Here is a 12,902-nt window from a genome sequence, read left to right on the forward strand (position 1 = left end):
AGTCAGCAGTAGTTTTGCTCCTTGCAATTCTCTCATGGACATCATTTTTGTCCAGTGTCTTTATTTTAGTGGAATGGTGTACATTGATCTTAACTGACACCTGCAGATCTTAAGATGTTCATCTGTGTTCTTTTTTAGCCTCCTGGAAGAGTCATCAATTCATTCTTCATGAAGTTTTTATTAAACCGGCCACTCCTAGGAAAGTTCACTACTGTTCAAGGTTTTTTCCATTTGTGGATAATGGCTCTCACTGTGGTTTGTGGGAGTTCCAGAGCTTTAGCAATGGCTTTGTATTCCTTTTCAAACTGGTAGATTTAAGTGATGTTTAGATTAACTGGTTGATTTAGTAGCTAAGGGTGCAGTTACTTTTCCCCATAGGGCCACACACATTGTTCTTTCAATAAATGAGACCATTGTTTAAAAACATTTTGTGTTTATATCTTTAATATTAATTAGTACAATACAAACAAGTGACAAATGCAAAAATAAATTTATTTCCAAAAAAAATTAATTATAATAATAATTAAAATAATGTATAATAGATATTATTATTATTATTATTAGTCCATCAGCACTTCAGAGTGGGTTTATGAGTATTGATCTTGTACAGGAAGTAATGTCATGAGAGGAGCACACCTTCTTGTACAAAAAGCATGTTTACAGATTTGAGCAGTAGGAAGCTAAACAAAGTGTCACCATGTAGAATCCCAGTGTGAAGAGTAGATGGGTGTTTATCTCCACTGCTCATCATCTTCATCTCATAATTCAATGTGTGTTAGAATCAGAACCTGTAGAAGAGATCAGACATGATCAGATGTTTCAGTCACCTATCAGACTCAACACAATCAGAACTAGAATAAACACCAGCACACACACACACAGTGGAACAATGATAGGACATTTTACACAATTTATACATTGCATGTGTGTAATGTTTGTTTATTCGGATCTTAACGTCATGTTTTACACTTTGGTTACATTCATGACAGACACAGTAGTGACTCGTTACACAAGACATATCAGTTCACAAGGTTATATCGCAGAAATGACCGCCCCACCTGGGGATTGAACCCAGGACCTTCTTGTTGTGAGGCGACAGTGTTACCCACTTAGCCACCGTGCCGCCCTGTATGTAATGTGTACATGTGTGTGTAATGTGTGCATGTGTGTGCAATATGTGCATGTGTGTGTAATGTGTGTGTAATGTGTTCATGTGTGCGTAGTGTGCATGTGTGTGTAATGTGTGTGTAATGTGTGCATGTGTGTATAATGTGTGCATGTGTGTGTAATGTGTACATGTGTGTGTAATGTGTGCATGTGTGTGTAATGTGTGCATGTGTGTGTAATGTGTGCATGTGTGTGTAATGTGTGCATGTGTGTGTAATGTGTGCATGTGTGTGTAATGTGTGCATGTGTGTGTAATGTGTGCATGTGTGTGTAATGTGTGCATGTGTGTAATGTGTGCATGTGTGTATAATGTGTGTGTAATGTGTACATGTGTGTATAATGTGTGCATGTGTGTGTAATGTGTGCATGTGTGTGTTATGTGTGCATGTGTGTGTAATGTGTGCATGTGTATGTAATGTGTGCATGTGTGTAATGTGTGCATGTGTGTATAATGTGTGTGTAATGTGTACATGTGTGTATAATGTGTGCATGTGTGTGTAATGTGTGCATGTGTATGTAATGTGTACATGTGTGTGTAATGTGTGCATGTGTGTGTAATGTGTGTAATGTGTGCATGTGTGTGTAATGTGTGCATGTGTGTGTAATGTGTACATGTGTGTGTAATGTGTGCATGTGTGTGTAATGTGTGCATGTGTGTGTAATGTGTACATGTGTGTGTAATGTGTGCATGTGTGTGTAATGTGTACATGTGTGTGTAGTGTGTGCATGTGTGTGTAATGTGTGCATGTGTGTGTAATGTGTGTAGTGTGTCCATGTGTGTGTAATGTGTACATGTGTGTGTAATGTGTATAATGTGTGTGTAATGTGTACATGTGTGTATAATGTGTGCATGTTTGTGCATGTGTGTGTAATGTGTGCATGTGTGTGTAATGTGTACATGTTTGTGCATGTGTGTGTAATGTGTGCATGTGTGTGTAATGTGTGCATGTGTGTGTAATGTGTACATGTGTATGTAATGTGTACATGTGTGTGTAATGTGTGTATGTAGATGTAATGTGTACATGTGTGAGTAATGTGTGCATGTGTGTGTAATGTGTGCATGTGTGTATAATGTGTACATGTGTGTGTAATGTGTGCATGTGTGTGTAATGTGTGTGTAATGTGTGCATGTGTGTGTAATGTGTACATGTGTGTGTAATGTGTGCATGTGTGTGTAATGTGTGCATGTGTGTGTAATGTGTGCATGTGTGTGTAATGTGTGCATGTGTGTGTAATGTGTGCATGTGTGTGTAATGGATACATGTGTGTGTAGTGTGTGCATGTGTGTGTAATGTGTGTAGTGTGTGCATGTGTGTGTAATGTGTGTAGTGTGTCCATGTGTGTGTAATGTGTACATGTGTGTGTAATGTGTATAATGTGTGTGTAATGTGTACATGTGTGTATAATGTGTGCATGTGTGTGTAATGTGTACATGTGTGTGTAATGTGTGCATGTGTATGTAATGTGTGCATGTGTATGTAATGTGTACATGTGTGTGTAATGTGTGCATGTGTGTGTAATGTGTGCATGTGTGTGTAATGTGTACATGTGTGTGTAATGTGTGCATGTGTGTGTAATGTGTACATGTGTGTGTAATGTGTGCATGTGTGTAATGTGTACATGTGTGTGTAATGTGTGCATGTTTGTGCATGTGTGTGTAATGTGTGCATGTGTGTGTAATGTGTACATGTGTATGTAATGTGTGCATGTGTGTATAATGTGTGCATGTGTGTGTAATGTGTGCATGTGTGTGTAATGTGTACATGTGTGTATAATGTGTGCATGTGTGTGTAATGTGTACATGTGTGTGTAATGTGTGCATGTGTGTGTAATGTGTGCATGTGTGTGTAATGTGTGTATGTGTGTGTAATGTGTACATGTGTGTATAATGTGTGCATGTGTGTGTAATGTGTACATGTGTGTGTAATGTGTACATGTGTGTGTAATGTGTACATGTGTGTGTAATGTGTGCATGTGTGTGTTATGTGTGCATGTGTGTGTAATGTGTGCATGTTTATGTAGTGTGCATGTGTGTGTAATGTGTGCATGTGTGCGTAATGTGTGCATGTGTATGTAATGTGTACATGTGTATGTAATGTGTACATGTGTGTATAATGTGTGCATGTGTATGTAATGTGTACATGTGTGTGTAATGTGTACATGTGTATGTAATGTGTACATGTGTATGTAATGTGTACATGTGTATGTAATGTGTGCATGTGTGTGTAATGTGTACATGTGTGTGTAATGTGTGCATGTGTATGTAATGTGTACATGTGTGTGTAATGTGTACATGTGTATGTAATGTGTACATGTGTGTGTAATGTGTACATGTGTGTGTAATGTGTGCATGTGTATGTAATGTGTACATGTGTGTGTAATGTGTACATGTGTATGTAATGTGTACATGTGTGTGTAATGTGTACATGTGTATGTAATGTGTGCATGTGTGTGTAATGTGTACATGTGTGTATAATGTGTGCATGTGTATGTAATGTGTACATGTGTGTGTAATGTGTACATGTGTATGTAATGTGTGCATGTGTGTGTAATGTGTACATGTGTGTATAATGTGTGCATGTGTATGTAATGTGTACATGTGTATGTAATGTGTACATGTGTGTGTAATGTGTACATGTGTGTATAATGTGTGCATGTGTGTGTAATGTGTACATGTGTGTGTAATGTGTACATGTGTGTGTAATGTGTGCATGTGTGTGTAATGTGTACATGTGTGTGTAATGTGTGTGTAATGTGTGCATGTGTGTGTAATGTGTGCATGTGTGTGTAATGTGTGTGTAATGTGTGCATGTGTGTGTAATGTGTGCATGTGTGTGTAATGTGTACATGTGTGTATAATGTGTGCATGTGTGTGTAATGTGTGCATGTGTGTGTAATGTGTGCATGTGTGTAATGTGTGCATGTGTGTGTAATGTGTGCATGTGTGTGTAATGTGTGTGTAATGTGTGCATGTGTGCGTAATGTGTGCATGTGTGTGTAATGTGTACATGTGTGTATAATGTGTGCATGTGTGTGTAATGTGTGCATGTGTGTGTAATGTGTGCATGTGTGTGTAATGTGTGCATGTGTGTAATGTGTGCATGTGTGTGTAATGTGTGCATGTGTGTGTTATGTGTGCATGTGTATGTAATGTGTGCATGTGTATGTAATGTGTACATGTGTGTGTAATGTGTGTATGTGTGTGTAATGTGTACATGTGTGCATGTGTGTATAATGTGTGTGTAATGTGTACATGTGTGTATAATGTGTGCATGTGTGTGTAATGTGTGCATGTGTGTAGTGTGCATGTGTGTGTAATGTGTGCATGTGTGTGTAATGTGTGCATGTGTGTAATGTGTGCATGTGTGTGTAATGTGTGCATGTGTGTGTAATGTGTGTGTAATGTGTGCATGTGTGTGTAATGTGTACATGTGTGTGTAATGTGTGCATGTGTGTGTAATGTGTGCATGTGTGTGTAATGTGTGTGTAATGTGTGCATGTGTGTGTAATGTGTGCATGTGTGTGTAATGTGTGCATGTGTGTGTAATGTACACATGTGTGTGTAGTGTGTGCATGTGTGTGTAATGTGTGTAGTGTGTCCATGTGTGTGTAATGTGTACATGTGTGTGTAATGTGTATAATGTGTGTGTAATGTGTAAATGTGTGTATAATGTGTGCATGTGTGTGTAATGTGTACATGTGTGTGTAATGTGTGCATGTGTATGTAATGTGTGCATGTGTATGTAATGTGTACATGTGTGTGTAATGTGTGCATGTGTGTGCATGTGTGTGTAATGTGTGTGTAATGTGTACATGTGTGTGTAATGTGTGCATGTGTGTGTAATGTGTACATGTGTGTGTAATGTGTGCATGTGTGTAATGTGTACATGTGTGTGTAATGTGTGCATGTTTGTGCATGTGTGTGTAATGTGTGCATGTGTGTGTAATGTGTACATGTGTGTGTAATGTGTACATGTGTGTGTAATGTGTGCATGTGTGTGTAATGTGTGCATGTGTGTGTAATGTGTGTATGTGTGTGTAATGTGTACATGTGTGTATAATGTGTGCATGTGTGTGTAATGTGTACATGTGTGTGTAATGTGTACATGTGTGTGTAATGTGTACATGTGTGTGTAATGTGTACATGTGTGTGTAATGTGTGCATGTGTGTATAATGTGTGTGTAATGTGTACATGTGTGTATAATGTGTGCATGTGTGTGTAATGTGTGCATGTGTGTGTAATGTGTGCATGTGTGTGTAATGTGTGCATGTGTGTAATGTGTGCATGTGTGTGTAATGTGTGCATGTGTGTGTTATGTGTGCATGTGTATGTAATGTGTGCATGTGTATGTAATGTGTACATGTGTGTGTAATGTGTGTATGTGTGTGTAATGTGTACATGTGTGTATAATGTGTGCATGTGTATGTAATGTGTACATGTGTGTGTAATGTGTACATGTGTGTGTAATGTGTGCATGTGTGTGTTATGTGTGCATGTGTGTGTACACTGCAAATTTTTGTCTTCTTACCAAGATTTAAAATCTTACATTAGGAAATTTAAGATTGATTATCTTGTTTCAAGAGTTATTCACTAGTTTCTTACATTTGGTCCCATGGTATAGTCTTAAATTCATCATGAATGTGTCTATCTTATCTTACTTAGTCAAGAAATCTTAAATTTAGTATATTGTTGGTAAAACAAGTAAAAAATACCTTAGGAATCCATTTATACTCTTTTATTCCACAATACAAAACTAATTTTAAGATTTAGCCACACAAACTGAGTTTGATTCATACATTACATTTCTTGATTTAAGTTCAATTTCTTAATTTGAGAATAATTCACAGTTACATTTGTAAAAACATTTTTTATTGGTAAATGGAATTCATAATTAAAATTAGAAGAACAAAGTAAGCAAACCAACAAAAGATTGGCTTTGACCACTTTTCAACAGTGGAATTGGATCAGCAAAACAAACAGCCTACAACTGGCCAATACTGACCTAGCTACAGCAAACTAATGAGGACATCTCACCCAGAGCTCATTATACATCCCCAGGGCCGTTCCTATGTACAAGGACATCACAGAGAGTATATTTTATTGGCACAAACACACTATCCTTAAAATTTACTGGAAAATATGAGGTGTGATCTAAAAGCTCATGCACCAATTCTGTCGCCTGGGCAATAGCAGGAACTGCAACTTCATATGCCAACAAATTGTTATCAAAATGCAATGTTTCATAACGCTGATACTCAAAAGCAACAAAAGAAGAATCTACTAAAAAGATGTCTTTCACCAGTCCAAACACAGGCAAAGTATCATTCACATCTGCAATAATCAGAGACTTCCCACTGATGTATTTATTTCCATTGAGAATTAGCCACTTCACAGAGACAACAGATTGACTGATGTCCATATTAAAAAAATCTCTAAATTTGGCCTTAACATAATCAGTATTTGAAATATCAGTAACAGGCCCCAATTCTCTCTCGGTTGCAAAAATGGGATGTTCAATGCCAATTTCATGTTGACAACATTCAAGAAATTGATTATGTTTGGCAAGTGACTTACACACATTTTTAAAATTCAACTTTGGAGCCCACTGTTTGAAATAACTGTGCTTGGCCTCAAACCGCATGCACATAGTTCTTATTAAAGGACCAAGGGATTGAATTTGACTGGGCAAATGCAACATGTAATGTTGCTTGGGTATTACATTAGTTTCGGGAAATAAATGTTTGAACTGACTAAGGTGTTCTTCAATCATAAGTTTAAGCCGTATTACTGTCTGTAAAGAAATAATAGGAGCAAGAACAATCTGTACAATTTCAATCAGCTTAACAATAAATGTAACATACTCATCGTCCAAGTCATACAGAATAAAAGGTAATACTTTTAACAGTATTAACATTTGCCCACATGATTGTTTCAATTTGTTGTCACTTGCTGTCAAAGTGCTGACACTAACAGGGCAAGGTTTATCACGTATATCAAGAGGCGAGTAAGGAAAATTCTGAATGGCTGAATTGAACACAACTAATTCTAGATTACCTGACAGTATAAGACGTTTTAACACAAGCTTCATTTCCATTGGTGCAACACCTTCAAAAATGACATGCATTATGTCCTGTGGAGTTTGCCTGATTAGGTCAAATGCAGGAACATCAATAAGTCTGCTTTTTCTATTAATTCCGTAAGTAGTTTTGAGGGAGGACTTTAAAGTATCTGTGCTTGCCTTGTCTATTTCAAGACATTGCCTAATATGCCTTTCTAGTGTTCTTCTGACAAAATTATTCTCATCAAAATATATTTGCATATCCTCAAAGGTGCATTCACAGTGTCTGCACTTGCTATAGGCAAAGCCAACCCCTTCTTTAAAGCCAGCAAGCTCATGTTGAGCACGTGTATCTCCACATACTGCTATCACAGCTCCAAACAAGTCCATTTCACCATGTGGTGTTTCAACCTTGACACCGTTATAAAGCAGAATAAGATATTTTATAATTCTTTGTAAAATAACATCTATACCCCATTTAGAAACATCAACAGATTTTGCAATAGCAAGGAGTCGTATTGCTGCTAACTTGGACCTAAATTTTGGATCAATATTACCTAAACTGTAGTAAACCATTAACAACTTATTTGAAGAAGTATGGGGCCCTAGAGGGTTACATATTTTAATCTCGTCTGAGTACAAAATGATCTGCAAAGCATTAGGCCTCACAGAATATAAAGGATGAGATGTAAAAAGAGACCCATCTGAAAAGTCATACAAGAATCCCTCTCTGCTTCTCTGTGGTACAGTGTTCAACATGGAGAAAATTCTGGAATTGGTCAGTAGCTGCTTTAGACTTTCAATTAGTGGTACATAGTAAAAACTTTTGTTTCTTATGGCCATAACCTTTGAACTACCTTGCTTAACCAAACAAATCTTCTGAGAGACAACTACTTCCTCTGGGCAGACTGGACTGAAGAGTTCACAAATAGTCCTATTCTGTCCATATGCTGTGGTTGAGAAAGGATCTTCGAAAGTATCAAAAGTATTCAGAACCTCATTTTGAAGCTGAGTTGTTGTCTCTGGATGTCTGTCAAAAACTCTTCTCATTCTTATCCTTAATGTATCCAAGAGAGTTGCTTGGTACTGTTGCACCCCTCCAATGACTCTGTTGACGGTCCTCTGTGAAAAGTCATAAATTGGGCTTAATTTTTACTAATATAATGTCATGACATCACAGAATTAAATGCAACACATTCTGATGCATTAGAATTAGCCTACTTTACAATTAGGCTATCAGTTTATCAATTATTATTACATTCACTCTTTCTACATGCACTTTTTAAGCAAAACTGACCTGTGACAGATGGCATTCTTCCCGGACACTGATTGCAAAAGCTGCCGCAGACTTGCCAATATCCGGTTCGGTTACAGATGTTCCAGCTCCATTATTTTCCTTTCATGAATAAAATCGAATATCTCAGTCATAACAAATGCACTCAAATCCATAATACAAATTAAATTTCAAATTAAGTTTCATAGCCTACAATACATTTTATAGCATACATTTTGACTGTCTTCTCCTCACTTCACCATACAGAAATCATAAATCTGCCTCATGGATTAAAATTAACTTTAAAAAATTAACTTAAATCAAAACTTACCTGAATACAAGAATGGGAATCAGGAGGAGTTTCCATACAAGTTTCAATTTGACTGCCGTGTGACTGTTCCTCCACAAAGTACGTTCTTGCAGGAGTAGCGGCTTCAGAAAAAATAGATGCACCAAAGTTCTCTGACCCAAGTGCAGCTGAAGTAGGTGTTGTCCCCCATGCCATTGGTGGGCATCCGGTCGCCAAATACAAAGGGTGTGTTCGTTTAAGATGGCGATAAAATGAGTTGTAAACTCTAAAATCTTGTTCACAACCATCAATTCCACACAGAACCCAAAAATCTTGACTACGGCTATGCGTGACATTTATGTGGCTGAGGAGCGATTTTATACTTAACGCAACAAAAACGAAACAGATCATACACCGCCACACTGCCATGATTCACTCCAGTAGTCTTTAGTAGGCTCGTTTTGGTGCTTGTCTGTGGGCTTGGTTACACCTGTGCCTCCTATTTGCTAACCAGAAATATGAATTCCCTTCAAGACTTTTTTACAACAACTTATGTCGTACAATTTTGTATATGAGAAAATATTTGCACATGCTGCTCACGCCTCTGCTCTATGACCTGCTCTCCGCTCACTGTCACATCAAAATGACGTCAGATATATAAATCGAAGAGATTTGGCACCTGATACATTTTGGGAAAAAGCAGCAGTGTTCAACAGAAGCCGTCTGAAAAGTGCACTTCGGGGTAAGCACGGATTTAACATTATGTTCACGATATATTTGGTATAGTATATTGTATGTTACAGCATTGTATACATTTGTTCCGATATTATTTAATATTTTTAATATTTTACCTGCTCTCCTAGCTTGCAGACTGAGGAGCTTAACGTTATTATCGAAAACTAGTCATAGTCAGCAAGTCTACACTACTAAGCTAGATGTTTTTGCTAGGTAGCATTAGACAACTTATCTATATGTTTTGTCCTCAGATATCGGCTCACATTTGAGAACAGCGATAGAGAGAAAAGCCACTTTCTTCGGTATGGATGATTTAGACGAGACTACACTGTCGGTGCTACGGGGTAAGTTGTGTTTAAACTAGACTATTTCAAAGCATGGTGTCAGTTTGTACATTAATGGAATCATGTGCAGATGGAGAAACGCCAAGTTCACAAGCTAACACGTTAGCATTTCAGAAAAGTGTTGGATAAACCTAAATTAAATAGTTGGCAATTCTAAGAAATTCCTGTTAAGTTAGGGGTTATTTGCTGATCAGAATGGACGATGTGTTAGAATTATTCGTGCATTCATCTCGTTTTGTATGTATTTTAAAACGATGTTTGCCGGGTTTTTTTTTTTCAGTTAGTCTAGTCATGCTGCTAGCAAATATCCATAGATATGTACAGTTGTAGGCTATGTTTCAATGAAAAATTCGTACCAAAACATATGTGATGTGATACTAATGCCAGGCGTGTTACTGATATTTTTAAAGCTGCAAATATTGATGAGGAGGTTCTGAAAACCCTAAGTCGGGAAGATTTGAAAGACCTCTTTCCTGGACCAGAGAATTTTCTGAAGAGGAAGAAATTATGGGACATGATTGGTCCAAAGGTAATGCGTCTGTGGAGGAACTCAGGAGGTTTATGGAAAGCATAAAATTTGATTTTATTTTAAAGAATGTTTTGTGGGTGTTGTAATTCGTATAGGATGGTGATCCTGATCAAGACCGAGGAAGTGGGAATGTGTCAGCTACCTGTGCAGTGTTGACAAGCCAGCCTCAGACCTCTACCCCTGTTCATGAAATCACAGCCAAAACGGTGAAACTGCCAGACCCACCAGAGTATGTAGTGTACACTGACTCAGAGTTGGACATGGTGCGCAGCCAGTATTTTGATTTGCTCCGCAATGGAAAGGAAAAAGTTTGCAAGATGTCAAAGGAGCTAAGTTGTAGGCTCATCAGAAACACAATCACCAGCATGGTTGCCATCCTGCGTGCTAGTCCTCTGGGAAAAGAGGAAAGATACCCCTCAAAACTTGAGCTGAGAGCAATGTCACAGAAGATCATTGACTATTACCCTATGCTACGTGACATTTCAGATCTGCCATATGTAAGTTATTTTGCATCTAAACCATTTAAGGGCTTGGTGGATGACATGGCAGCTTAACTTAGCTTAACTTTCCTTTGCCACAGCTGACGATTTACTCTAAAATGTATAAACGACTGCAAAATATGAAGTCTCCAAGAAAGAGGCAGGGCCCAAAGCCACAAAGAGGGTCTGCAAAGAGATCACTCTTTGAAACAAGTACAGAAGAAGAAGGTACTGCAAGTTCTTCAGCTTCAACTGCTTCAACTGTCATTCTTCCAGAGAGCGATGTCAGCAATGATGACTTAAGTCCAGGTAATACTGCATTCGGTATTGTTTGTTTTTGTTTTGTGCGTGTGTGTTTTCCCTTGGATTTATAATTTTGTTAAAGAGCTTACCTTTACACTGGCACTTTGAATATTTACCAATGAGTTTTATTTATTTATTTTCCCTGTTCTTTGGCTGATCAAGAAAATATATTTAGAAATTATTAAACTGTCTGAACTCTACTGTTGTATTTTAGAACATCAGGACAGTCTGAAAATGCAGGCAAGGCACTACAAAACACTCTTCAATATGTACAGCAAACCCAACTCAAAACCCAACCCAAGTGATGTTGCTCAAATTATGGACCTTGAGTTTGATGCAAGGCGGGCCTTCATTGACTCAAGTGTTTTGAAGGAGGAAGACAGGATTGCGAAGATATTTGAAGCATATCCATGTTTCAAAGACCCTCAAAATGTAAGTTTCATATCTCACCCTTTTTGTGTGCTTGTTTCTGTATAATGATATCAGCTGCACTAAATGCACAATTTTATCCTAGGTAATGGATGAGCTGCGTCGCATCTTGGGTGGCACCAACCCCAAATACATTGATGAAACAAAGAAAAGATGGGAAAACTTCTGTGCCAATGTCCAGTTCTATGGTGTGTGGAAGAAAGTCCTGAAACCCCCTATACCCTTGAATATGCATGATGGTATGTTGCAGTTTTATTCCAAATCTGAACCCTGCAAAACCACTGTAATCCTTCAGCTTCCAATTTGTGTCTGCAGGACCTCTGATACACAGGTGTTTTTAATTATTTAAAATAATTTATCTAATTATGCCTCTTCCAGCGGATTTCACCATTGCCATTTTGACTGGTCTCCCATCACTATTTCCCTCACCAACTTCGCCACCAAAACGGCTCAGGAATCCCAGTGAAGCACTATTGCATGTCCTTCAGGTGAGGTTATTGTGCATTTCAGTTACTATATTGATTTTTCTCTTAACGTCTTCAGACATTTACAATTTTTTTCTTTTTCTTTTAAATTAAAGGCAAGGGAGGATCCATCGCTTTACTTGGAGAAGCGTCCTCTCACCAGTCCAGTGTTACTGTTTGATGGAAAGGTCTGCATCCTTGCCATGGGAAACGTACCTGTAAGCACCATACCAAAGGAGGAGTTCTTTGATGGGATGTTGATGTTAATGGCATACTACTACACGATGCACCTGACGTACCCAAAATGTGTTGCAACCCTCCTCTCGGTCATTCAAACTGAGGTACTGTGTGATGCGATCCATGATCGAGATGCTACAGGTGCATATAAGAGGGCAATGGCGGAGTGGAAATCATTTATTGAGAAGTAGTTGCACATGGCCTGTTTTTTTTTTGTTTACTAGTGGGGAAACTCATGTTCAAATGCAGTTGTTCACTGTCTATTTAAACCCCCCTCCTCTCCCATGTCTCTCTCTGTCAATCTTTTTCTTTCCCTCTTCTCTCTTTCTCACACATTCTTTCTCTCTACTCTCTCACACTCACTCCTCCCTCACCTACCCACAAACAAGTGGTTTAATAATCAAGCATTCACAAAGTGGAAATCCTTTACTAAGATGTAGTTGCATAACTTGGTCTATCTTGCTGTTTGCTCAGTATACTGAGATGTATCTTCATTCCATGTTCTTGGGAAGTTGACTGTACTAGTGGTAAGGTGATGTTGTGCAGTTGTTCACTGTCAATTGCTGCAAAGTACTGTGTACTTCAATTGTTTA

General features: G+C 38.1%; 1 protein-coding gene across 1 annotated transcript; it reads right to left on the bottom strand.

Moving 5' to 3' along the window:
- Window positions 1-426: 426 nt before the first annotated feature.
- LOC134328244 (uncharacterized) lies at window positions 427-9,495 on the bottom strand. The gene is made up of 4 exons (XM_063009329.1): window positions 8,832-9,495; window positions 8,525-8,623; window positions 8,224-8,349; window positions 427-788 (listed from the first exon to the last, which is right to left on the bottom strand). Exons 1-4 carry the CDS (start codon window positions 9,216-9,218, stop codon window positions 759-761), a joined length of 642 nt encoding a protein of 213 aa, XP_062865399.1. The 5' UTR covers window positions 9,219-9,495; the 3' UTR covers window positions 427-758.
- Between the last annotated feature and the right edge of the window lie 3,407 nt (window positions 9,496-12,902).

The sequence above is a fragment of the Trichomycterus rosablanca genome, chromosome 15, assembly GCF_030014385.1.
Source record: "Trichomycterus rosablanca isolate fTriRos1 chromosome 15, fTriRos1.hap1, whole genome shotgun sequence".
Lineage (NCBI taxonomy): Eukaryota > Metazoa > Chordata > Actinopteri > Siluriformes > Trichomycteridae > Trichomycterus > Trichomycterus rosablanca.

Coding starts and splice junctions, on each gene's coding strand:
- LOC134328244 (XM_063009329.1), bottom strand. CDS start 9,218: ATGGCAGTGTGGCGGTGTATGATCTGTTTCGTTTTTGTTGCGTTAAGT. Junction 8,624..8,831: donor ATTCCCATTCTTGTATTCAG/GTAAGTTTTGAT, acceptor TATTCATGAAAG/GAAAATAATGGAGCTGGAAC. Junction 8,350..8,524: donor AAGAATGCCATCTGTCACAG/GTCAGTTTTGCT, acceptor GACTTTTCACAG/AGGACCGTCAACAGAGTCAT.